This window comes from Xenopus laevis, chromosome 8S, assembly GCF_017654675.1.
Source record: "Xenopus laevis strain J_2021 chromosome 8S, Xenopus_laevis_v10.1, whole genome shotgun sequence".
NCBI classification, from domain to species: domain Eukaryota; kingdom Metazoa; phylum Chordata; class Amphibia; order Anura; family Pipidae; genus Xenopus; species Xenopus laevis.
The window spans coordinates 83,868,074-83,895,498 of record NC_054386.1 but is presented as its reverse complement, the minus strand read 5'-3'; the positions used below and the strand labels follow the sequence as shown (position 1 = coordinate 83,895,498).

At 38.2% G+C, this 27,425-nt stretch overlaps 1 protein-coding gene across 2 annotated transcripts in view; it reads right to left on the bottom strand.

Moving 5' to 3' along the window:
• The window catches only part of dpf1.S (double PHD fingers 1 S homeolog), a 55,958-nt gene extending 31,382 nt beyond the window's left edge, over positions 1-24,576 (bottom strand). The window contains exons 1-4 of one of the 2 annotated variants that reach the window (XM_018233296.2): positions 24,473-24,576; positions 23,696-23,936; positions 6,483-6,643; positions 3,019-3,126 (exon numbers count right to left, since the gene is read on the bottom strand). In XM_018233296.2, the coding sequence (XP_018088785.1) occupies positions 3,019-3,126; positions 6,483-6,643; positions 23,696-23,793 (367 nt within the window). In that variant the 5' untranslated portion in view covers positions 23,794-23,936; positions 24,473-24,576. The remainder of the gene's footprint in view (positions 1-3,018; positions 3,127-6,482; positions 6,644-23,695; positions 23,937-24,472) is intronic. The other variant, XM_018233297.2, reaches the window with a different exon arrangement.
• Between the last annotated feature and the right edge of the window lie 2,849 nt (positions 24,577-27,425).

Below are 27,425 nucleotides of genomic sequence, written 5' to 3'. Positions count from 1 at the left end.
AAATATTACTTCTTTCTACGAAGGATTCCATCTGGCTCACATGGAAGAAAATGAAACACTACACTGGGGATTTGAACCTGCAGTTTGGGAGGGGTCAAAAGCAGGCAGAAAAAAAAATATGCCTCTTGCTCGGAGAGTGAAATGAGACAATTATTCTGTGTATTGTTGCAAAAAAAGTATTGATTGCACATTACAGGCATCTGTCTGTAATAAGTAGCTCAATTGACAGCACCTGGTCACAGCTGGTTGGTTAATATATCATTATACTTTACTAAAAGTAAAATGATAATTAGGTTCCTCTACATGGTTGTATTTTTCTGCATATTTGCATTATAAATATCTGCTGCCTTTCCTGTAAGGTTAAATGTAGTGATGGGTGAATAAATTCGCCTGGCACGAATTTGCGGCAATTCCCGCGTTTTGGCAATTTCCGATTTTCACTATTTCTTCAATATCCTTCAAAGTTCACAATTTTTTAATAAAAACCTTTCAAATTTCACGATTTTTGAGTAAAATCCTTCAAATTTCACGATTTTTTAGCGAAAACCTTCGTCCTTTAGTGAATCTGCCCCTAAGGGTGATGGCAGACGAGGCTACTGGGGGAGATAAGTCGCCCAGCAACAAATCGCTCTTCTACGGACGACTAATCTCCCCTAAATGCCTTCCCGACGGCTAGAATGTAAATCGCCGGCGGGATGGCACTCGGATTGCTTCGGCTTTCTGAAGTTGCCTGAAGTTTCCTCATGAGGCAACTTCAAATGACTTCGGAAAACGTAGCAATCCGAGTGCCATCACGCTGGCAATTTACATTCTAGCCGTCGGGAAGGCATTTAGGGGAGATTAGTCGCCTGAAGAAGAGGCGAATTGTCGCAGGGTGAATAATCTCCCCCAGTAGCCTTGTCTGCCACTACCCTAAAGGCGGAGGCTCAGACTGTAACTGGTTTCTGTATATCGGAGGATGAGTATATTTTAGAGACACATTTCTAGGCATCAACCAGACAGCTAATCTCCTTGCTCCTTGTGTTCGGCTTCTGTCTTTAATTGGACTGCAATTTGTTAGAAGTGGGTCAGACAGTGCTAAGTTTGTTTATACCGTATTGTCTTATCACCTGTCTGCAGATTGTAACGGAGAACTTTACAAACAGAGGAGTTTAATATGTCAAAATATGATTACAATGTATTTAAAGGACATGAACTACAAAGTAGCCTCTATTACTTGCCCTTGGTGTTTAAAGACATGCTTCTGAAGAGACGTGCAAGGCACTGCAAGTGTTGCTGAGCACAGGTTCACATCCACAGTCAGATACTTACTGATAAAACTTTTGTATGATTTTGTATGATTTTAGAAAGATATAAAAAAAGATCAAGCTTAACTACAAATAATTCTGTATCAGATCAACGGTCTCTTTTTCATTCATCAAGACATTTATGACCAATCTTCCGTTTTAAAATTTCACTGAAATATCTGTGCCTCCTCTCACGAGCCCCAAAGAAAATGCTATCAACAGTGTACAGTTAACAGATCAGTAGACACTCCATTATTTCTATCTCTACCAGCTGAATTTCAGTGTCACATGCTTTCAACGAACACATTACTTGATCCTGCAGTTCACTCTTAAACTGGCTATAGACATGCAAATATTAGCCTTGTATCTGACGAACCATCGGATGTCGTAATCTTTTGACCACTAACCATTCAGATTAAATAAAGTAGTAAAATAACAAACCAGATGATGTTCTTGCCTTAACAGCAATCGTATGAAAGATACGTCCAACAAATAGTAGTGACAGTCACCCATTGATATCGTCAGGCAATACATGCAGAGATATTATCATTAGCTGACACAAATCTTCTAAAATGTCCAATCGACTAAATGACTGATTTGCCAAATGTCGGGACAATCCATGCGGTCCGAAAATCATATGAAACTTCAATTCGTACAACTTTATCGTTGAGTCTATGGCCAGCTTTATTCTCTCAACATGCTCTGCTGTCTTCTGTACCTTACCTTCAACATAACCCACTGTATCTACCAGCAGAAGATTCCCTTTGTCAAGGATCAAGCACACAACCCAAAAAGACATTGCATGGCTGGGTCTCACAAAGATTCAGTGCACACAGCCTTAATAATATTTTACATGCTTTGGGTTCAAAACCCTCTACACATCCGCTACCTCAATCTTTCTTGCCTACAGTAGACTCTTGATATTCTGCCTCCAAAAACCATTGATGCTCAGCTTAAAGTAATCAATGTGCCCTGACTCCTGCAATATCCAACTGGAAAGACTAAGGAAAACTTGTGTTCAATAGATATTCTAGAGCAGGGGTCCCCAATCTTTTTTGCCCGGGAGCAACATTCAGATTTTAGAGAATTGGGGAGCAACGCAAGCATGAAAAATATTCCTGGGGTGCTGAATAAGGGCTGTGATTTGCCATTTGGTAGCCCCTGTATGGACTGTCAGCCTACAGGAGGCTCATTTTGGTAGTAGACCTGTTTTTTATGCAGCCAAAACTTGCCTCCAAGCCTGGAATTAAAAAATAAGCACCTGCTTTTAGGCCATGGAGAGCAACATTCAAGGGGTCGGAGAGCAACATGTTGCTCACGAGCCACTGGTTGGGGACCACTGTTCTAGAACATGTGTGTTTTCTAAAATCTGCTCCTAGCTATATTCCTTCATACTACTAATACTACATCTTACTAGACTATGTCACATTTACATAACAGAACAAAAAAATTCTCTTTTCCAGCTAAGCAGTTTTGTTCGGACATTACTTAAAATACTTTGAATTTCCACAAGTATCATCAAAACTCCTTTTACTGAGACCTTGCAGTCTCTCTAGACCTTTAATACCACTATTGTCCATGTGATTTCCACAGCCTTTGTTCAACCCTGCTACAGTTCATTTTTTCCCTCGCTATAATCTCAGCAGTTACCTCTTCCGTATACTGTGATCAGTGCATTGCAAGTCTCTCCTTTAGCAGAATACACCTCGGGATCCCTAACCTAACTTCTTACCAAGTTTAAACTCACAGGGCCTTAGGCGAGGGTCCTCCAAGATATCCAACCGCCTCTTCTTCCGCCAACAGCGAGCAGGATATGTGTAGATCTGCCCTGGAGACAAACCTGAAAAAAGATAAAATCGTAGAAACACTGTCAGTATTTATTTTTACTTTGCAGTTCTATATATTTTTGTGCAAAATGAAACTGATATTTACCCCTATGACTATAGTCATAAAACACACCAATATACATGGCAGGTCTCAAACCAGACAGTTAGGAACAGACGTTGACCAGTTAGTAGCTTTTATATAGCTAAATGTATAGCACAGGACAGCTTTATTATAATGCAAACCCCTGCTCAGAACTTTCACTAACATATTCCAAAAGTTAATGCCTTTACCATTATTCATATACAGCCTGGTCTCAACAATAACCACTTCAAAGGGGTTGTGCACCTTCTAGGGAAGCCTTTTTCAGCAGGATTCGGAGGGGTGGGAAAGGGAAACCGCGTGACTTTTTGTCACAAAACAAGGAAGTAAAAATGTTTTCTCCTTCCCATTAGGGTTCGGATTCGGTTCGGTATTCGGCCGAATCTTTCGTGAAGGATTCGGGGGTTCAGCTGAATCCAAAATAGTGGATTCGGTGCATCCCTAGCACCTTCCAAATATGTTTTTTCAGTTCAGTTGTTTTCAGATCGTTCCCCAGAAATAAAGACTTTTTTCAATTACTTTCCATTATTTATTTTTTTGCCATTTTTCCAAAATCTAAGTTTAAAGTTGAATGTCCCTGTCTGGAGTCTGGCAGCTCAGTAATTCAGGTGCAGACTCTGAACTGTTTCGTAACTATTGTACCAACTCTAAACCCAGAGATTCTGCTTAGCAGGGACAAAGATAAGAAGTGTATCAACTAAATGGTTCAATTTAGATCAGTTAACAGGATCGGTGACCCCCTCCCAGAGCACAATGTTAATTGGAATGATACCTTGGTAATCCTATCACAGTAATCCCACAGAATTACACCTCTGTGAGTTTCAGGTGTCACCTCTCTGAAGAGTTACAATTGTGATTGGATTAGTGGAAGAGATTATAAACGTTTTAAAGATTACTCAGCAAATCCAGTTGTTTTAGAATGGCTTTCCATTTGTTGACTCATCCTGTCTCTTAGATACAAACAGTTTGTGTCATTTGCATTTCTGTTTCAATTTGCAGAGGAACCAGCCAGTAAAATGCTAATTCAGGTATATTATATAGTGAATAAAGTACACACAAGTTTCAGTGAGTCATGTGACATTACATCAGAACTCACCGTTTATAACTGATGACATCAGAAGTCACTGTTTATAAGGGTATAATTTACAGGATATTCATGGCTTTTGTGTATTATATAGAGATACGATTATCCAGGTGTGTCGGGGAAATTTCTTTGCATATGCATTTGTTTCTAGGAAAAGTCATACTTTATTACCCGGTCTTCCTATAAGGCAATTTACACAATAACTTGATACTATAGCATTTTATAAATAACATGCCTAACCTGAAAATGTATACAGCAATTGGAGATATTCTAATATCTTGTAAATCTGCTGCTCCAGTAAAAAAAGGAAAACAAGTTACTTAGGGGTTATTTATCAAACTCCGAATCAAATCTGCTCAGGTTTATACACTTATTTATTATTACATTTTCCCGAAAATTTGCTTTGCGGGAATAAATCAGATTTTCACAATTTTTTTGGATTTTTCATCCGATTTTCACGATTCTTTCGGATTTTTCACACGAAAACTCCGATTTCTTATTCTTTTTGCCCGAAAACTTAGCAATTAGCAAGAGAGCCCAACCCAATCCCAAAATAAACACTTGTGCAGGGTGCTTACCCGGAAGACCCTTCCCTTGCCTAGGGGTCAGTGGAACAATAGCAAAAAATTCGGATGCACACCTGTTTGTTGAAATTGTGTCCAAAGGTGATTTATTTAAGACCATATATACATCACAAAAGGGCAACGTTTCAGACCCCTCCGGGCCCTTTATCAAGCCTTGATAAAGGGCCCGGAGGGGTCCGAAACGTTGCCCTTTTGTGATGTATATATGGGCATAAATAAATCACCTTTGGACACAGGTGTGCATCCGAATTTTTTACTGGTCTATTAGCAGAGAAAAGGAAAGGCTTTTTCTCTGCAGGTGTATCTACACCACTGTGGAAAGCCTTCCACTGGCCTTAGTATTATGGAGTATTATGGATTCCATTAGCCAATCTGTCAAGGATTTCCCATTTATTTATCTTCTGTCCCTGTCTCCCAAGACATTTTAGCCAGGACTATTAAATTCCAGGTTAAGGCAACAGTGATGGCACAGTATAGCTTAGTTATACTGTAAATCTACAGTATCTACATTTTAACTGTACCATTTTACGCTTATGGCTCCTGTATCAGTTTAACTATGGTATAATTGTACCATCTCATGGGGGTTACCGCTGTACCAATGGTAGGGATAAGACAGATTTGGTTAGGGAACGTATATCAAATAACAGAATCTATAATCCATGCGTTATAAAATTCTGAAAAATGCTTTATTCCATAGTGTCCTATTAAAATGAAGCAAAATTCTTTTCCATAGGTTTTGTGAAGTGCTATATACATGGATTCTTGATCTAATATTTTGAATCACAGTTAGGAAGAAATAGTAAGAAAATGTAAATATTCATCTTTGTTGCAGTCTTTGTTGATGGTCTTATGTCCAGCTAGCTGCTAGCTTAATACTTGAAAATAGATTAGTTATACACTGTAATACAAGTCAAAATACAGGTATGGGACCTGTTATCAGAATGCTCAGGACCTGGGGTTTTCCGGATAACGGATCTTTCCGTAATTTGGGTCTTCATGCCTTAAGTCTACTAGAAATTCATTTAAACATTAAATAAACTCAATAGGCTGGTTTTGCTTCCAATAAAGGTTAATTATATCTTGGGATTGGGATCAAGTACAAGCTACTGTTTTATTATTACAGAGAAAAAGGGAATCGTTTTTAAAAATTTGGATTATTTGGATAAAATGGTGTCTATAGGAGACAGCCATTCCGTAATTTGGAGCTTTCTGGATTTCGGGTTTCCGGATAAGGGATCCTATACCGTTACTGCATTTTAGTGTTTCTAACTGCAGTATATAAATACCTTCACAAAGAAAGAGAACTCTATAAAAGATCAGTTAAAAACAAGAATAATTCCCTACTTTTCCTTGTAACTGTCTATGAAAACAAAGATTTGTTCGATTCATACTGAGTCCGATTATGTGTATGTTATCTGCCTCTCTGGAGAGTCTATTCATGTAAGGCAGGGGAATTGTTATCTGGAGATATGTGCCACAGTACTGCACTGGTATCTCAGGCAATGCCGGAAGCAATAAATATATTTTTAAATAATTTATTCCCAGTGCTACATTGCCTTCTGTTTACCAAGTGATTGCTGAAGGCACACACACACCTCTCACCTGGACCCCTGTGTGTTTTCTCCATCCAGATGTAGCAGTTATTCTGGGCCACTCCAGTCTGAGAGTCCAGGAAGGGAAGTCTCATGCTCCTCTCTGCACACAGCCGGGCGTTGTAACTTCGACAATGTTCTATCGCCTCTCTGTAAAAGTCTTCTCCCAGCCTGCAAGAAATAGAAGCAACCATTTAGCAAATAACAGAACAGACGACTGGCATGGAGTTATTATTTTTAGATACAGGCTGATGAAAGCTGCCAACAGACCTTGTAGGGATTAGCCTGATATTGCTCAACTTAAGATGGACATATCAGGGAAGTGGATCTTCACAAATATGGCTACATTCATTTAGCAATTTTGTGTATTTTATTACATATTGCATTATAAGCAATGCTTTGTACATAATGTATGTTTATAAAAACACATACAAATTCTTAGTACTTCATATAAAAGTGTATAATGTTCAGAGTCCTAGGGGCACATTTACTAAGCTCGAGTGAAGGATTCAAAGTAAAAAAAACTTCGACAATCAAATAGGTTACTCCGACCTTCGACTACGACTTTGATTTGAACGATTCACAATAAAAATCGTTTGACTATTTGACCATTCGATAGTCGAAGTACTGTCTCTTTAAAAAAAACTTTGACTACCTACTTCGCCACTTTAAACCTACCGAGCATCAATGTTAGCCTATGGGGACCTTCCCCATAAGCTTTCTATGCTTTTTTTGATCGAAGGAAAATCCTTCAATCGATGGATTAAAATCCTTCGAATCGTTCGATTGGAAGGAAGTAATTTTTTGGATACTTGACCATCAAATAGGATACTGCAACTTTGAATTTACTTCGATTCGAAGTAAAAATCGTTCGAATATTCGACCATTCGATAATCAAAGTACTGTCTCTTTAAAAAAATTTAGACTTCAATACTTCGCCAAATTAAACCTGCCGAAGTGCTATGTTAGCCTATGGGGACCTTCTACAACCATTTTCTAAGTCTTTTGAGGTCGAAGGAAAATCCTTAGATTGATCACTGAAAGCGTTCGAATCGTTCGATTTAATTGTACGATCGAACAATTTTCGTTCGATTGCCAAATTCAGTAAAAAATCCTTCGACTTCGATATTTGAAGTCGAAGTATTTTAATTCGATGGTCGAATGTTGAAGTATTTTTTACTTTGAAATTCGACCCTTGATAAATTTGCCCCTAACTGACATGTTGAGAAGGGACAGTCAGGTTGGCAAAACAGATTTAGGAACTCCAAGTAACAAGAACTTACAAAAACAGAACTATGAGTGAAAAACAATCAACATGAGCTATAGGTAACTTTTGATGTACATTAATATTTTGAATAATCATTTTTATAAAAGTTATTATAGGTAACATTTGATGTACATTAATATTTTGAATAATAATTTTTTAGTGTCAGTATCACTTTAAAGCAGTTGGGTGTCAGATGGTGACAGTTAGATCCAATATATCTTATAGGGGGGGCTGCCTTTCCTAGCAGATGTATTAGAGATCATTCAAATAACTGATTCCAGTACAAACAAAATCTAACAAAATAACTGCCTTTTGCACAAATTCTGCATGTAGAGAGACATGATCACACGGCAGAATCCTAGCAATTAGCTTTGTGCATACATTTATAAAACCATATTGCAGAGCCAAGAAATATTTTGTGTGTCACTTTTGAGAGACCTAGCAATTGCTTTGAAAAAATTCTGTAAAGTCACATTGGAGAGCCCTACCCATGATTTTTGCATATGTTTATAAACTTACATTGGAGAGTTTTAGCAATTAACTTTGTGCATCATGTTTATAAAATCCCTTTGCGCGTATGCTTATGAAATCAAATAGAAAGTCTTGGCAATTAGCTTCATGCATAATATTATACAGAGACACTGGAAAGTCCTAACAGTGCTTTGCACCAGTGTAATTCGGGAGAGCCCTAGCAATGCATTGTGCAACAGTGAATTAGTTAAGGTGCCATACACAGGCTTATCCCATAGACTGCCTACCTGATAGATGCTGGCCAAAAAATCAACCAGATATCGGACAGGTTTAAAAATCCCAACATTGACCAACACAAGGTGGCCTTCTATATATAATCTATCTGCCAGTACGTTCAATTCCCTTTGCACCACTTGCTCTAAAAAAACCCTTTAATAGCTTCTTATTAATGATGTGCTGGTTGGATTTTTCCCGACCTGCACCAGCGCTCCCTCCACCTGCACCGCGAGAGTCCAGCTTCCGGCTTCCCTTTATAGACCTGCCTGCCCCGCCAATGATATCACAAAAGGGGCGGGGCAAGCAGCTAAAAAGTCGGAAGCTGACAGGCAGGAGGAAGAGCTCGACCCGGACCTGCCCGCCACCCGCACAGGGGGGTGCGAGGTCGGCCCGAACCTGTCCGACCCGTGGGTATCAGTCACTACTTCTTATATCTGTAAGTTAACTGGCAAATAAACTTGTTTAGTAAGATTTGGTAATGCCACATAGACCATAGTAAGTATGCATTCATATTGTGCATTACGTAAAACTGTGACCTATTCCAGGGTTGGACTGGTCCACTAGAACACTCTTGAGCTGGAAAATCCCCTTTAGACATTATATTTTTACCAACAGTCTATGCAATTTTATGATCCTACTAAAGAAAAAAGGCAGTGTGATCAACAGCCACACTCAATAAAAAGGGCAACAATTTCAAGGCTTGCAATCATAAATCTACATTTATATAAAACATTTATTATACCAGAGTAGGGTTGCCAACTTTTCTGAAAAAATGCCAGCCTTCCTTTATAGTTATCAGGGTTTATCAATGAAGATATACGATTACAGGGACAGTATACACTCCTTATTCAATGGTAGATAAGGAACTCTGAACAAATTGCCCTGTTTTCGATGAAAAAGACTAAATTTCTAATAATTGCTTTATAATAGCACAAAATAGAAAAATTTTAATTTTATTGTAATAAAAGAAGAGGCAGAATGCATACTCAATACAATTGTACTAATTTTTAATAAAGCTATTTTTAGAGGCTGACTTTCGAGGTTCAGAAAAGTACCTGATTCCATAAAAACCTCATATCACCCTTTTTTTTGTTATTCAATTGCGTTTTTTTCCTTGAATGCAATCTTTTAAAAAAAAAAAAACGTAACCCTAATAATCATGTTTGCATTTTGTTTTGGAAGAAAAGTTGCATGCCAGTGCACAGTGTCGGACTGGGATGCCAGGGGCCCACCAGAAAACCTTAGACCTTGGGCCCACTGGAAAACCGTAGACTGTGGGACCACTTTTCAAACTATTATTCCTCCTCTCCTCTCTCAAACTCTTTATTTTCAATTAAACTAGAGGCAAGAGATAATTCCCATTGACTTCTATACAAACTCCCCAAGTTTTAAATGACGATTATTTTAACTTTCCATTAATTCAAATTTGTGTAGTTTTAGAGGTTTCTTTTCAACCATGAATAAACTCACATTTAAAAAAAAAAAAAAAAAAGCACAAATGTCTTCTTATTTAATAAAAGATCCAAATATAAAAAGTACAAACAAATAAAAATGCAGAACGAATCCGTGTAAGAATAAAATATCTTCAAATCCATCTTTTCAAGTGAAAAAAACTTTAAAAAAGCCTCAAAGTAACCAAATAGGTTACACTTTTGCTAAGGCCAGCTCCCATTGATTTCTGCATGAACTGTTTTTTTATGCTTAAAAGGGAACTATTGTGAAAATGATAATTTAATATAAGCTTCCTCATAATGAAATAAGAAACTTTCTAATTACAATCAATTAAATATTCTGCATTGCTTCTGAAATAATCAAGTTTATTTTCACTTTTCCTCTCTCTCAGCATCTGTTTCTCTTCATTCTGTCTTCATGTAGCAGTTGGGTATCAGATGAATGACCCAATATAACTTATGTATAGAGGGGCTTCCTTTCCTAGCAGATGAATCAGAGTTTACTCATATAACTGATTCCAGTAAAAATTAAATCTAACAAAATAACTGCCTTTTACACAAATTCTGCATGTAGAGAGACAGGATTTCTGGTGATTTTAATAAAGTGAGCTCTAATACATCTTCTAGGCAAAAGGAGCCTCCCTATAAGATATATTGGATCATTCATCTGACATCAACTTCTGCATGAAGACAGAGTGAAGAGAAACATATGCTGAGAGAGAAATATTGAGGATAAACTTGATTATTTCTGAAATGGTACAGAATTTTCAATTGATTGTATTTAGAAAGTTTCTAATTTCAGTATGCTGAAGCTAGTATTAAATTTTCATTTTCGCGATAGTTCCCCTTCGCAGCGAAACAAGGGTGAAAAAATTCACCCATCCCTACTGATGGGTTTTTCGCCCTGCGGTTAAACACAAGAAAACTGACTGCAGCGAAATGCAGAGTGAAACGCCAGTACGAGCCCTAAGGACCATCTTTCCACTGGGGGTGATCTGGGGGACATTTCATACTAGGTATTTGATGCCACATATATACCAACATTCATCATCTATTGATGGCTCTTTCCATACCATGCACGTTTCTTAGCTGAAGTTATATAGTGAATAAAGTACCCCCTTTTGTAAATTATAAGGATATTACAAGTCACCGAGGAGTTTCATGACCATATAAAAACACGAAGCCAAAGGCCGCGTGTTTTTATACAGGTCATGGAACTCCGAGGTAACTTCAAATATCCTCATATTTTGCAACTGGGGGTACTTTATTTTTTACAATACACAAGTTTCAGTGAGTCATGTGACAGAAATGACATCACAACTCACCGTTTATAACTGATGACATCAGAACTCACTGTTTATAAGGATATAATTTACAGGATATTCATGGCTTGTGTATTATATATAAGTAATTTTACAGTTTTTCATCTAAGAAGTAAAAACAAGCTGATATAAAGTCTGGTAGAGAATGCTTCTGTTCCCCTTAATAAATTCCTGTGGGACAACTGATTGGAGCTCTGAGGGAACAGAAAATTGCATTTGCCGCAGAAAAAGATTCAGGTGCTGGATGAATTATTCATTGTGTAGGGGCAGAAATCTGAACCTGTTCACAACTACTGCAATGGGTGATATAGCCAAAGAAAAGAGACATGTTGAATGGTTTTGACAGGGACGTCCATTGTAAGATCTTGTTGGGTTAAATATGGCTGGTTCACAAGTTCTGTAAAGGCGCCCTAGACTTTCTACTGCCTTTGACTGATGGCACCTAATGCCATTGACTGTTTGGCACATGGAACAGATTTCAGCTCAAGTGCGCACTTTTGGCTTCCATAAGGAGACCATTATAGTCAATAAGACGTTCAAAAGAAACAAGCACACGAGAAACCTAACAAAGCTATACGTCAATATGTAAGCTTGAGGCTAATGGAAGCACGGGTCAGTAGTGATGGGCGAATATGTCCCGTCTTGCACGATATGAACAAAACAGCAAAATATTCGCAAAACATGAATTTTGAAGCCCACGTTAAAGTCAATGGGCATCCAAATAATGTAGATGCGTGAGATCGACTTTTCCGACGCGCGTCCAACTTTCTTTGGCGCTGGCGAATTTTTGCTGATGAATTTTCGTGGCAGTTTCACGGATTTATTCGCCGGTGGCAAAACGCGAAAATTCACAACGAATCCGTGCCTGCCGAATTTATTTGCCCATCACTAGTCAGTACTCTGATACTCAAGAGTGTATACAATACACCGACTAATAAAAGCCAATCCACTGCCTTCTACTAACTGAATGGGATCAGCCGGTCAGCACACACAAAGCAGATTTTGGTGCAATTGTACTATAGCCTTTCAGTGCCAAAATATGCTCGGTGTAAATGGGATAGTTAGTGACGGAAACTGACTTTAGGGCAGGTTTATCATTGTGAAATTAGAACTCACCACATAAAAACTCAACAAATTTCTTTTTGTTCCAATGGGATTTTTAGAACTGTGTTTATCAAATTGTGAACTCAAGTTAACTATTAGTATGTTATAGAAACACACAAACACACAAGAGCCTCCCTCCCCAGCCGCATATTCCCAGCCAACGCATTATGCATGTCATGCGTTTCAGGTCTGGAGAAGGTAAAGGAAGAAGCTAACTGTGTGAAGCTGGTCTGGGCTGGACCTGTCTGACCCTGGGCTTAGCATAATGCTCTCTGAACCGATTCCACTAGAGAGGATCTGGACTTCTAGCTGGTCACTTAAAGGTGTACCATAAAACCGCCAGGCACCTCCACAGTAGTCTCACATTGCTCAGCTCTATCATGGTTGTATCTAACTGTACAACTACCTCAAAGATTTGTGAGTAGAAACCTGTTGTGTTTTCAGTAAACACTTTTGGTTTTGTCAGCAAGAATCTCTGGGGTCTAATTTGTGTTCACAGCAGCAGAGATGTGTAGTTGCGAAGGCCCACGCCCATCTGAGTAAAGAAGTCCAGTGTAACCAATGTTCTTTCATCACAAACTGGAAAGGTACATTTTGGGCCAAGAAATGATTACATATTTACAAAAAGACCACCAACCAATGGACTTGATTTCCAAAAACAAAGTTAAATATTAAGAGAACATCTTAATAAGGATTAAGCAAAGGATTCGGCCGAAAACCGAACCTAATTTGCATATACAAATTAGGGGTGGGAAGGGGAAAACATTCCTTGTTTTGTGACAAAAAGTCATGCGATTTCCCTCTCCGCCCCTAATTTGCTTATGCAAATTAGGATTCGGATTCGGTTCGGCTGGGCAGAAGGATTCGGCTGAATCCTGCTGAAAAAGGCCAAATCCTGGATTCGGTGCATCCCTAGTATATAAATATACATAACTATATAAAATTTGATATATTAGGGTGGAAAAGGTGTAACAGATGTTTTCTCTATTAAACGCTCTTCTCTTTCCCTCCCTTTTCTCGCTTTCAGTATCATGCCTTTTGTCTATTCATGCTGATATCTTCAGTGATCACACTCTGCCCATTCTTTTTGTGCCTCCTCGCTTCATTGACACATTATACATATTTTTGTAACAGATCAGTGCCTTGGAGCCATTGAATCTGTTAACAACATTGCTTTTTACCTTTGCCATATGCCTCTAAACCTGTGCCTGTGACCCAGCAACTGAACATAAATTGGTATAACATCCTTATATATAGGGCAGATTTACTGAAGGGCGAAGTGGCTGTCGCTAGCGAAAATTTGCCAAAAATCCCATCCGCAGGGCCAATTTACTAACAGGCAAAAAGGGCAATTTGCTAGCAAAAGAGACTGTCATTAGTGCAGTTTCTTGTCTAATTGCTACTCCGCAAATTCACTAAAGTGCGAATTTTACAGAACGTTACCTCTTTCGCCAGTTTCCTTCACCAGATTAAACTGGCGAACTGATAATATGAAGCTTCATCCTCCTCAATCTTATGTCAGAGACATCAGTGGTTGATATGGGTCGCTGCCCAGATGGAAATTTGTCCAGTGTGAGTCACTCTCTTTGGTGGTACTGCTTACATTGTATGGTAGCATTCATACATACTACACTAGACAATGTCATCTATTTGATGATTTCACACAGACTTAGCGGCAGATTTACTAAAGGGCGAAGTGGCTAACACTAGCGACTTTTCCCAGAAATCAGATCTGCAGGGGCATCACCAATTCACTAACAGGCGCAGGCATCAATTCTCTAGTGAAAGAGACCGTCGCTAGCGTTCGTTCGCACTCTATCGCCGGGCAACTTTTCGTTCTGGCAAATGGTCGTTGCTCTGCAAATTCAGTGAAGTGCAGATTTTACTGAACGCTACCTCTTTTGCCAGATTTGACTTCGCCACCTCAGACCAGGCAAAGTGCTTAAAAGAAGCTACATCTTCCTCAATCTTTGGTCACTTACATCATATCCTGTGAGCCGAAAATGCATTAAATTTAAAAAAACGCTGGCGACTTTTCCTTTTTTATTTTAAGTGGGATTGCCTGCAAAAGTCCTATCTTGAACTTTTTTTGGGCAACCGGTTTTCTCCAGGCATTTTCTAACATATGGAGCACTCTTTTTACAGTGGGCTCATGTGTAGGGCATTATATTAACTCTCTTGTCTTTATTAAGGTTCCCTGAACATTTGTAATAAAAAGTGGTAACATCAAGCGTTTGCACCAACATTTATAATAAAGACGTCCATACAACTTTAAATCACCAGCCTAAGCGCAAGATCACTAGTGAATTTTCGCTAGGCACAAATGAACGGTAGCGCATCTTCGCTATGATATGCTCACACTGCCAGAGTAACGCTAGCGAAAAGTCACCACCTTTCGGTGCCCAGCGAATTAGCGGAGTGGTAGCGAATTTTTACCTGGCGAAGTGGCGACAATTCGCCCTTTAGTGAATCTGCCCCATAGTGTTGGCTACACACAGAGGTAGTACTCACTTCTAGGTGTACAAGTCCCCAGTGCTAGCCCAATGTTTATAAATGAGCCATAGTGTATAAAATATTTTTTCTTTTGAAAGAACCCAAATAATAGGGAGATAAATTCTGTGTGTGTAATTCAGTGTGAATTACACACACATAGAAAGAGTCCCATTAAATGAACGCTCTACCAGGAGTTGCAGGGAGTTACAAGAGTATCCCATCTCCTATATAACTTTACATTAGTGTTCTTTACTTCAAGAGTTTTTTCAGTCTGGCTAGGTTCATGACACTCTTTGCTGTCCAACTTTTTATTCCCACCCCCCACATATAACATACAGAAATTCTATGGAAGTGCCTGACCAGATTAAACAGTTAAACAGAAATACACTATTGTATATATGTGTTTATATATATGTGTGTTTATCAATATGGAAAATATGTCATATTTATCAATAAGGAATAGCAACAACTAGAATTGTTATGAAACATAAAAAATTAAAGAGGTGGGACATACATTTTTCATGTGATAGCTGCACTTTAAGGGCTAGTCCACACGGGGAGATAGCCACGCGTTTGCGGTCGCGGCGACAAAGCGCCGCGCCAGTCGCCGCGACCGGCGCAGGCGACAGTTTTGTATGGGCGCCTATGTAAAAACGCCTGTGCTAACCACACGAGGCGATGCGCTTTTCAACAGTCGCCTGAAAATGCCTCGCCAGGCTTTTTCAGTAGCCTGTAAGAAGTAAGAAAGTGAAAGACCTAAACTATAATGGGCAGATTTATCAAGGGTTGAATTCGAGTTAATGGGCGTTTCTAAAAACTCCCATAAACTCATAATTCGAAAAAAATGAAATTTAAAAATAGCAAATAGAATTTTTTAAATTTGGGTGAATAGGATCGACCTGCAAACTCAAATAGAATTCAATTCGAGTTTTTGCACACAAAAAAACAAAAAAACTTTTTTTTTTTCAAAAGTCCACCAAACAACTCCAAATTGATTGTAGGAGGTCCCCCATAGGCCAAACCACCAATTCAGCAGGTTTTAGATGGAGAATAGTCGAATTCTTAAAGGGACAGTACATGATAAAGTTCGAATTTTTTTTTTTTTAACTCAAATCGAATTTGGAATATTCTAAAATAAATTCGAATTCGAAAATGTGAATTTTCAATTCGATCCTTGATAAATCTGCCCCTAAATGTGATTTAAAAATCTGTAAGGGTAGTCAGTATGAAAGTGTCAAAGGCTAAGCAAAGTTTTGGACTCCAGGTTGTAAAGTGTATGGCTCCATGTTGTATACTCCATGCAAAACAAATACATCTATGAAAGTTTAACCCTTGAATGTAAATATATAGCTGTACTGAACATAAGCCCAAATCCAAATGTTCTGTCAAGTACCTGTCAAATTGGACCCCTCTTGTTGCAACTTACTGGAGTGCACTGTGTGAGAGGAAGCAATATATGTTTGTAGGGGTTTTCCTCTTATTGGGGCAGAGCAAATTTCAGTAACTCCAGTACCCTCCAAGCAATGTGATGGGTGAATCGGACCAATTTTGCTTCACCAAAAATTAGCGAAACTGAAAATTCACCAAAAAGCTTTAAAGTCTATGGGTGTCAAATTTTTTGGCTTCTCAAATAGTGGATTCCAGTGTTACTGTCTAAAGCTCAGGTTTTCCATAAACATAGTTGAACAGATTCAATGGGGCAAATTCACTAACCTCTGAAAATTCGCCAGCGACGGCTTCGCTCACAGTGCAACACTTCGCCAGGCGTAGATTTGCCAGGACAATGCTAATTCACTTAACTCCGAAGTTGCGTCCAGGGCGCCGAACGCTGGCAAAGTTGCGCTAGCGTTACTGCGCCAAGCGAAGCAAAGTTGCGCTAGCATTGCCTAATTTGCATACGGCGCCAAGTTAAAGTTCAATGAACGTATATGTTGCAGCAAATACATTACACTACACAAGCCCGGGAAACCTTAATACAATAAAATAAAGTTGTTATATTGCCCTACACATGAGCCCACTGTATAGTTTATGTGCCATATGTTAGGAAATGTAGGGGGGAAGCCAGTTACCCCCCCAAAAAAATTACGCTCTTTTTCAGCCTATCATCCTGAAAACGTAAAGACGCTAGTGGTTTTTTTTCCAACCAATTTTTTAGGAAGTCCTATCTACTCTATTGCACTTTGCCTGGTCTGAGGTGTTGAAGGCAAGTCTGGTGCAAGAAGTAACGTTCAGTAAAATCCGCATCTTAGTGAATTTGCGTAGTTATGTCCATTCTACAGAGCGAAATTTCGTCTGGCGTTAGGGTGCTAAGTACCGCTTAAGTCTATCTCCTTTGCTAGCGAGTTATGCCGGCGACCGTTAGTAAATCAGCAAAGTTCCGAAATTACGTCACGCTGGCGGATTTTCATCAGCGTTAGTCACTTTGCCCTTAAGTAAATTTGCCCCAATATGTTAAATACAATTGTACAGTTCCCATTTAATTGACTACCTTTCAGTTTCACTTTCTTTGCATTTCTATACCATTACTTGCAAAACATTCCTCTAGCTTTGTCCATTGCCCTTTGCCCCATATTGGTATTCATCTACCAATATAGTAAGATTCAATATTTTATTAACATTAATGGGCAGATTTATCAAGGGTTGAAGTGAAAATTCAAATTTCAAATTCAAGTTTCAAATTAGAATTTTCGAGTTTTTTATGGCCAAAAACTGTCAAATTCGACTAGGGAATTATAAAAATTTGATTTGAGTTTTTTTATCATACACTGGGCCTTTAAGAACTCAAATTCGACTATTTGCCACCAAAAACAATGCCGATGGCACTCGGAGAGCTTAGTTTTCCAAAGTCGCCCGAAGTTGCCTCATGTGGAAACTTCGGAATGGAAAATGAAGCGCTCCGAGTGCCATCCTGCCGGTGATTCACATTCAAGCTGGCGGAAAGGCAGTTCCGGGAGATTAGTCGCCCGAAGAAGAGGAGATTTGTTGCTGTGTGACTAATCTCCCTGAATCTGAGCGTGTGCCCTGACCCTTAGCTTTCTATAATATTCATTATCTTTATGGCATTGTTGAAATGGTGTCTCCCAGTAGTATTTTACTATGTAATCATGGTAAAACAAAGAAAAGAACATATATACTGTGCATCTGATTTCTGTGAAACTATGTGATGAATGTGGGCGCACTTATTTTTTATCCGATTGCTCTGATAGGGGCAAGCAACATGGTGAACCTCCATCTGACAATCAGCCAGACAAGATATAACCAGATCATGGCCATCTGATTCTTATAGACGTAATGGGTCCAAGAATGATCTGATTAGTCAGACCACCTGAATAAATGAGACTACATTGTATCACAAACATACCATGGTCTGTAATGTGAATGAGGCCTATATCAATTGTCTACACTCTTCTGCTACCTCTACAGTTCAGGTTTCCCCTAGCCCTTTTGAGCTCTTTCCCCCCTCCTGCTTCCTTACTCCACCTTAAGTTCTCTTACCTCTGCAGTAAGATTTCCACTTACAATATGAGATGTGTTGGCAGAAACCTTTCTATTTCACATTCATCCTTTGCATTTCATTGTATTGTTTTTTTTTTTTAAATTCTTCCATAACTTTTTCACAGTGGTTGAGGGTTAGTCTTCTGTTCTTACTCCATCTCTTTGTTGTCATTTATTTTCTTTATTATACCAAAAATCTCACCATGTGACACCAGGTTTACCCCATTGTTATTCTCTATTTACTGCCCCATTCTGTCCGTCTCTCTCTCTTTCTATATGTATATGTTTCTCTCTTTGTCCTATTTACCCCTCTTTTCTTACCCTTTTCATTCTTGTCCTTATGCCTCCCCCATTTCATCTCTCATTTCATGTCCTGCCTGTCTTATTTTTCCTTGGCTTGCCCTCCTCCCTCCCCTACTCACAACTCACACACATTTCACCCCTTCAATCCCCCCACCGCTCCCTATGTAGAACAGACAAAAGACACCAGCATCTCAGTGTGTGGGTGTGAGGAGGGGGTGCTGCCAGATTAATACTTGCACACCCTGCTCACATCAAATCCCAATATATATGTATATATGCAGCAATACCAGTACATTAACATTTCAAAGGCCTTGCACAGGGGAGAGAGGCAGCCGTGCCTGACACCCATCAAAATATACATTTCACTGCAGTGCTGATAAAGTATATGAGCTCCGTATGCAAAAGGTAATAATGGAAGAATATTTTGACTGGTTATTTGGTAGAACAGGGGATCATATGGAGCAGTATATGGAGTTTAGAGAGGATTCATAAAGAGGGGTTATACAGAGCAACTGGAAAAGTTATGGGTAGAGTTATTTGCTGAGAAATGAGGTACAGACCTAAAGAGTAATACACAGGGGTTACTGTATATGAAGTGCTACAGTTGTACAATAGGCTGCATGTAGAATTCTACAAAGAACAACCATGTAGTGATCGGATTATTCCAAATACAACATTTTGTCATTGGCATCCAGCCCCTTAATATACAGTGGTAAACCAGAGGTTTAGCTCACAGAAGATGGGAGAATGAAGGAGCACAATCTACTGTAGACAAACCACTCTCCATAGGTGGAGATAAGGGACAGCAGCCAAATTATTCTTCAAGCAGCAATAAAGAGCTGGGTCTACTTCATAGTGATACAGACAAAGCAGTAAAAGTGAAGCGGTTATGCTCAGACTATGGTTGCGTCAATCAGCCTTACTGGGGTCTACAACTTGCCCCCTTGCCCTTTAATCCAGTATATGTTGTGACTTCTGGTTAAAGAGAGAAACATGACAAGACCTTGAGAATGCTGCAGTGATCCAAGAATTAGATGAGCTGAGCCAAAAGTGTTTAGGTAAACTATCAGCAATTACTAACTCCTGTAAAAATAACAAGAAGGTTCTAGGTAACCTTATTGATATTGTACTTTTGCAAAGGCTGGACAGTACTGCTGGGAAATTGCAGCAATGCTGAGTGTCCTGGCCCATTACTAAATGTTAATTCAGAATCTGCTCTGGAAAGCAGTGGAACATTGGACCCCAGTTGCTGCATTTTGGACACTGTAGTTCATAGTGCCTAAATTCTTGTTCTTACACATGAATGTCATTTCATTGTTAAGCCTAATATAAATATACTTCTTATTTTTTTATATATTTAATTGCATTGTTCAGAAAGGTCTCTTTTTTTCTAGTTATACCTTACAGCGTTTAACCATAAGTCCACAGTAAATCAGTTTTCAACATGAATATTGCTAAAGCATTACAGCATTATTCTATAATCCCCTCTATGGTAAACTATTAATGAGTAGGTACCTTCATGTGCATGTATACAGAGAATGTACACTTATATGAGAGCATATGTTCTTAGTATGTACACAAACACTATATAGATATATATATATATATATATATATATATATATATATATATATATATATATATATATATATATATATATATATATATATATATATATATATATATATATGAATTCCCCACAGATATGAATATGTAACAGGCTGGGTTCACCCAGTCAGGCAGAACTGTCATGAGACGTCTGCACACAAATAATTGAAGCTGAGACACAGACAAGAAACAGACAGATTGGAAACTGGGAATGTTGATTTCAATGGCAACTTACCTTATAAGATCAGGAACTTGAATTTGAGTGGATAGGTAAGTGTGTACTGATATAACAGTCAAAATAAAATGCAAGTCTGTTTAATTAATTTCTGCTATCATACTGCCCCAGTTCTATGCCTGGCTAAACCCACAATAAATTCAAATCAGGAGAATTCATTATTAAAGTATTAAAGACCGTACATATTTGTAAATCATTATAAGCGATATTCATTATCAGTAATATGATTTAAATTATGTTAAGACATGTGCATAATAAGCTACAGGTATGGCATTCGTTATCCGGAAACCCATTATCCAGAATGCTCCGAATTACAGGAAAGGCCATCTCCCATAGACTCCATTATAATCAAATAATCCAGATGTTTAAAAATGATTTCCTTTTTCTTGCTAATAATAAAACAGTAGCTTGTACTTGATCCCAACTAAGATATCATTAATTCTTATTGGCAGCAAAACCTACTGGGTTTATTTAATGTTCATGATTTTCTAGTGGACTTAAGGTATCGAGATCCAAATTACAGAAAGATCCATTATCCAGAAAACCCCAGGTCCTGAGCATTCTGGATAACAGATCCCATACCTGTACTACTTATCAAGGAGACTGGGCACAAAGAGAAAACATATTGTTCATGCGGATCTCTGCTATATATAAGATTTTTAGATAGGGATTTACACTACATAATTCACACTTTCTAAATTCGAGGTCAGTGTTAAAGTGAATACACAACCTATTCATAATTAGGGGCTACGTTTATTTTATATTTCTATATATTCTTATAAGGTATTCTCAGTGGCCTTATTTACCTGCATAGCAATATGTTTATGTGAATGAGTTGGAGCTGCCTTACTGTTTCTCACCAATGCAACCACTTACATATGATCCATACAGTCCACTGAATCCATGTCCTCTGGAGGTCAAATTGTCTTGAAAATGATAAAAGGCTAGCCTAAATGTAGCAAGCAATAACTTTTGAGCATAGCACCTCTGAGAAATCAAATTTCCTTTATTTTACTTTCTAATAAAAGCTATAAAAATTGTATTCTTTTTAAAAATATGTAACTGATCAAAACAATATGCCCTTAAACATAATACAGAAAATAGAATTTCAAAATCCTGTATATATATATATATATATATATATATATATATATATATATATATATATATATATATATATATATGTAAATATATACAGGAATGGGACCTGTTATCCAGAATGCTCGGGACCTGGGGTTTTCCGGATAATGGATCTTTCCGTAATTTGGGTCTTCATGCCTTAAGTCTACTAGAAATTTATTTAAACATTAAATAAGCCATATAGGCTGGTTTTGCTTCCAATAAGGATTAATTATATCTTAGTTGGGATCAAGTACACGTTTTATTATTACAGGGAAAAAGGAAATCATTTTTAAAAAATTTGGATTATTTGGATAAAATGGAGCTTTCTGGTTTTCGGGTTTTCGAATAAGGGATTCTATACCTGTATGTGTGTGTGTGTGTGTATATATATATATATATATATATATATATATATATATATATATATATATATATATATATATATATATATATATATATATATGGGATTATAATATTAGTGGGCTCCTAATGTCTGTGTGTTAGGCATATTACAACACACACATACCACATATAGCCTAATACAACAGCACAATATACTGAATGTAAGTCCCTGTGAACGCCTGACTATTAACAGTTAGGATGTATTTTAATTTACCAAATTAGAATTAGAATTCTAATTCACTCACTAAAGGCTTCCTCCTTATCAAGTCTTTATGTATAGTACATTGCTTGAAAGACAGAAGCCTTGCCAATGTGCTCATAAAGCAACAGTCACAATTTGCAAATAGTGTACTATATCTTAAGAATAAAAAGCACAGTAATATAATGCATTTACTGGGAACAGTCATATTATAGTTTGCAGTGCATATGTCAAATCAAATGAGGTTAAACTGCTAACTGTACACAGTACCAGACAGAACAAACACTGCCTCTTACAATTGTATTCCTGCAGAGCAGAAAGAGTTAAAGTGAAATGGCCCCAGCTTAACCACTGGGAGAAGTACAGGGTTTTAGGTGACAGCAGTAACCCATATTTTACTCATATCTATGTGACAAAATGCAGTCCTTCTATAATCTTCTGCAGTATTAAATATGCTCCTGGCTGTGATACTACAAATAATTATTATTATTATGGCAAACTATAGATGCAGTATCCATGAAACGATTATTAGTACAGCCTGATGACTTGAGGCTCTGAATGGGTTAAAGGCTACTTTATCACGTGCCTATAATCTGCCCAGATGTGCACTAGGAATTAAGGACAGAAGGTTTCCCAGCACTCAGCTCACTTGCTCTGTTTGCACAGTGCTATGTAGGGCTTAAAACGCATATTTAAGCATATTACATATTTTTGAAAAATGTTTTGCATGAAATGCAATTATAGTGGTAATATTAATTTTATTAAAATTTTTATAAAATATGCAAAATTTAGCTTTTAATATTCCTACTCAGGTGCAATCAAATACTATTAATATAAGCAAAACACTGTAGAATTCATATGAAAATGCTGTGGAAAAGTGGAATACATATTAACACATACATTTCCTTTCCCAAATGATCGACAGGCAAAGTCAGATGGATGAATAGGTAGCTACATACATGGAGAGATAATAGGCAAACAGATCGCAGTCGCAGTCTAGACCTCAGACATACCCTAAGGATACAGTCTAATCCAGATGTAAGACCCTCCTCTAAAAGCAGCTGGATGTGACCTCACTGTGCAATTCTATAATGCATAATAGTATACGTGCAGAAGAGCTGCTTCATTCCACTTTTTGACATTCAATAGATATAGCATGCACAAGAGTGAATATATAAAAAAAATTCTATATAAAAATGTACAGAGCAAACATACACATACATTTTAGATAGATAGATAGATAGATAGATAGATTATAGATAGGTTAGATAGATGGATATCAAACAAATGTGATACAGAAGCATAGACAGACAGACAGACAGACAGACACTCTCTTTCTTGCATAGTATGCATATAGATATGTCCATGTTGCAATAATGCTAAACACACATGCATACAGCTGAAAGATATACAGTCTCAGACAGGGTAAATGCAGTATACACAGCAGTAACTATCTTTAAGTCATGTGTACTCACGATTTTAAGGGGTTGTGGAGGGCTGTGTTCATGGTGCTGCTGGGTATTAGGCAGGAACACTGCAGCCCCTCTAATATCACAATACTGTACAATTTCATTCATTCTGCACGCAATAGCCAATGAAAGGCCGTGCTGAGGGTGAAACTGGGAGTTGTAGTTCTGAGATCGTGGCCAGTGTGAAAATGCTTCGACAGCTGCACTACATTTCCCAGGGTGCATTGCGATGGACAAGTCTGGGAGGCTGAAAAAGAAAAGGATTGGTGGAGAAGGTTAAGGTACTGTAAAGGGAGGAGGGGGAGCTGGGGACAATGGGAGGGGGGATTTTGTGTGTTTGGAGTAGGGTTGCCACCTTTTCTGGAAAAAAATACCGGCCTTCCTATATTATTTTGTACTATTAATAACATTGGCATCAAGCATCATTGTTACTGGCCAGGCAAGTAATATACCAGCCTTGTGGCAACCATAGTTCGGAGGGAGGCGCAGGAAGGAATTGTCAAAAAGGAAGAGACAGGCAAGTTTATGAATTAGGTGGGAGAGGCAGTGAGGTTGTGAGGAAACTGAGATAAAAATAGGACAAGCCTAGCCTTTGCTGGTGAGGCCCCATAAGGGCCTTTTGTTATCAAGCCAGCAAAAAATGCAGCAAGGGGGTTGGGGGGGGGGGGGGAGAAGGTGAGGGGAGAGCAGAATAATAAAGACCAGGCTGTGGAAAGAGAATTAGGAGGGAATGAATAGACCTGAAGCTGATAAAGGCAAACACTGAAGTCCATCAGTTCTAACCTGATTTTGTTTGATTGCAGGTCCGCTAAGATGTGGATCCACTGCAGGGAAATAAATTGGAGCCTTGGCACCAGAGGAAGGTTGTGTGTCCACTGCAATTCAGGGATCAGGAGGAAAGAAAGGAAAACCAGTCACCAAGGTAAGGGAAACCCCTCTCCTTCATCAGCAGGGTTCCCACAGTTCTCAATGCCGGCACAAGCCTTGGAATCCCATTTTAACATGCAGATCGTGCAGCAGGTCCCCATTTCCATGGCCTTGTCAAGCAGCTCTGATGTGCAGTGCACTCTCCCCATGCTGTGACTTCAACAGGTCCCCTTTCCAGTGGCTACATCAAGTGGCTACATCAAGTGGCTACATCAAGTGGCTACATCAAGTGGCTATATCCAGCACCTGCTCCTTTTATATTCCTCATGCATAAAGTGCAACAGTCCCCTTTCACACGGCCACATTATTATTATTCTTTGTTTATATAGAACAACATACACCGTAGTTTACGTTTCTATAACACTTCTATAGATACACACTATGGTGAATTAAGTTAAGATCATTAAAAAAAATAAACCTGCCTGCATGTGGAGTGTGGAAAAAACAGTGCCTTGGCTGGTATGAACGTAGAACTCCAATGCTGCAAAGACAGTAATTGCTAATGATAACTGTAAGTGAAAGGAATGCTGGGCATACAGATAAAAGTATTGTAACATTCAGAACTTGGTTCTTCCCCTTTGAGGCTATTACCCAAGAAGAAACAAGGAATGACTCAAACTCTCATATAAGGCAAATGCCAGACAGGGGCGGATCTCTGCTTGCAGAAAAAGTGGCCCAAAAATCATCCCCTATGCTGCCATCTGCTTCGATCCAAATGCAGGCATTTTGCAAAGCCATCAGATAATTTTATATGCAGAAAAACAAAAGTTGGTGCTTTAAAAAATACATGGGGAGGGGTGGCACATTAATTAAAATATTCTGTTGTTATAAGAATTACTGCTGATCAGTATGAACTGAGATTAAAAGCACTAGTCCAGTGGCTTATGGAGGTGGGAGAACATTATAAAAATAGTTTTTCCCTATAACAGAAATTGTATTAAAATTAAAATCCAATCCAATAGTATAGGGGCAAATTCATCAAGGGTCGAATATCGAGGGTTAATTAACCCTCGATATTCGTCTGGGAATGAAAATCGTTCAACTTCGAATATCGAAGTCGAAGGATTTTGCGCAAATACTGCGATCGTACGATCGAAGGAATAATCGTTCGATCGAATGATTAAATCCTTCGAATCGAACAGTTTCAATCGTTCGACCAAAAAAACGTAGCCAAGCCTATGGGGACCTTCCCCATAGGCTAACATTGGGTTCGGTAGCTTTTAGGTGGCGAACTAGGGGGTCGAAGTTTTTTCTTAAAGAGACAGTACTTCGACTATCGAATGGTCGAATAGTCGAACGATTTTTAGTTGTCATAGTCGAAGGTCGAAGTAGCCCATTCGATGGTCGAAGTAGCCAAAAAAACACTTCGAAATTCAAAGTTTTTTTACTTCGAATCCTTTACTCGAAGTTAATGAATTGGCCCCATTAAGTCAACAAAACAAAAATGGCAGTAAACCATTTAATGAAAACAAACATGGCCACACTACGCGTTCTTGAGTTTTACTGGGACTTTGCTTATATAATTATTATTATTATTATTAAGTTATGACTGGCAGGCACATTTATCAAGGGTCCAATTTCGAATTCATGTGAGTTTTTTCAAACTCACTTAAATTTGATTGAATTCGAAATTCGATTTGGGGAAATTTATTAATAGATCCGAATTTTCACAACTCGGTCAAATTTTAACCCTCCGAAAACTTGAAATCAATTCATTTCAAATTCATCACCAAGTTGATCCCTGGACCTCTCCCATTGCATTATACAGTAATTTGCCAGGTTTTAGGTAGCGAATAGTTAAATTCGAATTCTTACAGAGTATGATAAATCTCGGAAATCGAATTAGAATTTTTAAAAAAGCTCGAATCGAGTTTGGATAATTCCCAAGTCAAATTTGACAATTTTGACCATATTAAAAAATTCGACAATTCGAATTTTCAATTCGACCCGTAATAAATCTGCCCCTAAGTGTCAGATGGACACGAAATGCATGAAGCTTAATATGATTGTCTAAATAAAGATGTTTCTACTTAATAAGTCAATAAGTGCATGTGGATTTCAGAGTGCCCTATACCTTCTATTATTTTATAGAATTCTTACCATGAGAAGGACATTTAATCGCATGTAAGGAAGAGCCATGGCAAGAGTCAGAACAAAACAACAAACAAACAAAAAAATCTCACAAAAGAGAAAACACCTGTCTGGTTGTGACTACTTTTTTAAGTCATTGTTAATTGCATGTGGATAAAGTCAACAATGCAACGGGTAGTGGAAGGTCTAATAATGAATTTATCCCTTTTAGAAATGTTTCCAATTATTTTTGCCATGGAACAATGGGGTGATATGGTGGAAGCAGTAGTGTCCTGTTCGGGTCTGCTAACAAGGGTGGTGCAGGCTATTATTAACTTAAAGGGAAACTATCGCTAAATGAAAATTTAATATAAGCTTCCTCATACTGAAGTAAGAAACTTTCTAAATACAATCAATTAAAAATTCTGCATGGTTTCAAGTTTATTCATCAAGTTTATATTCGCTATTCCTCTCTCAGCATCTGTTTCTCCTCATTTTGTCTTCATGCAGCAGTTGGGTGTTAGATATTCATTGACAGATCCAATATATCTTATAGGGGGGACTTCCTTTCCTAGCAGATGTATTAGAGCTCACTCAAATAACTGATTGAAGTACAAACAAAATGTAACAAAATAACTGCCTTTTGCACAAATTCTGCATGTAGAGAGACATGAGGTCTGGTGATTTTAATAGAGTGAGCTCTAATACATCTTCTAGGCAAAAGGAGCCCCCCTATAAG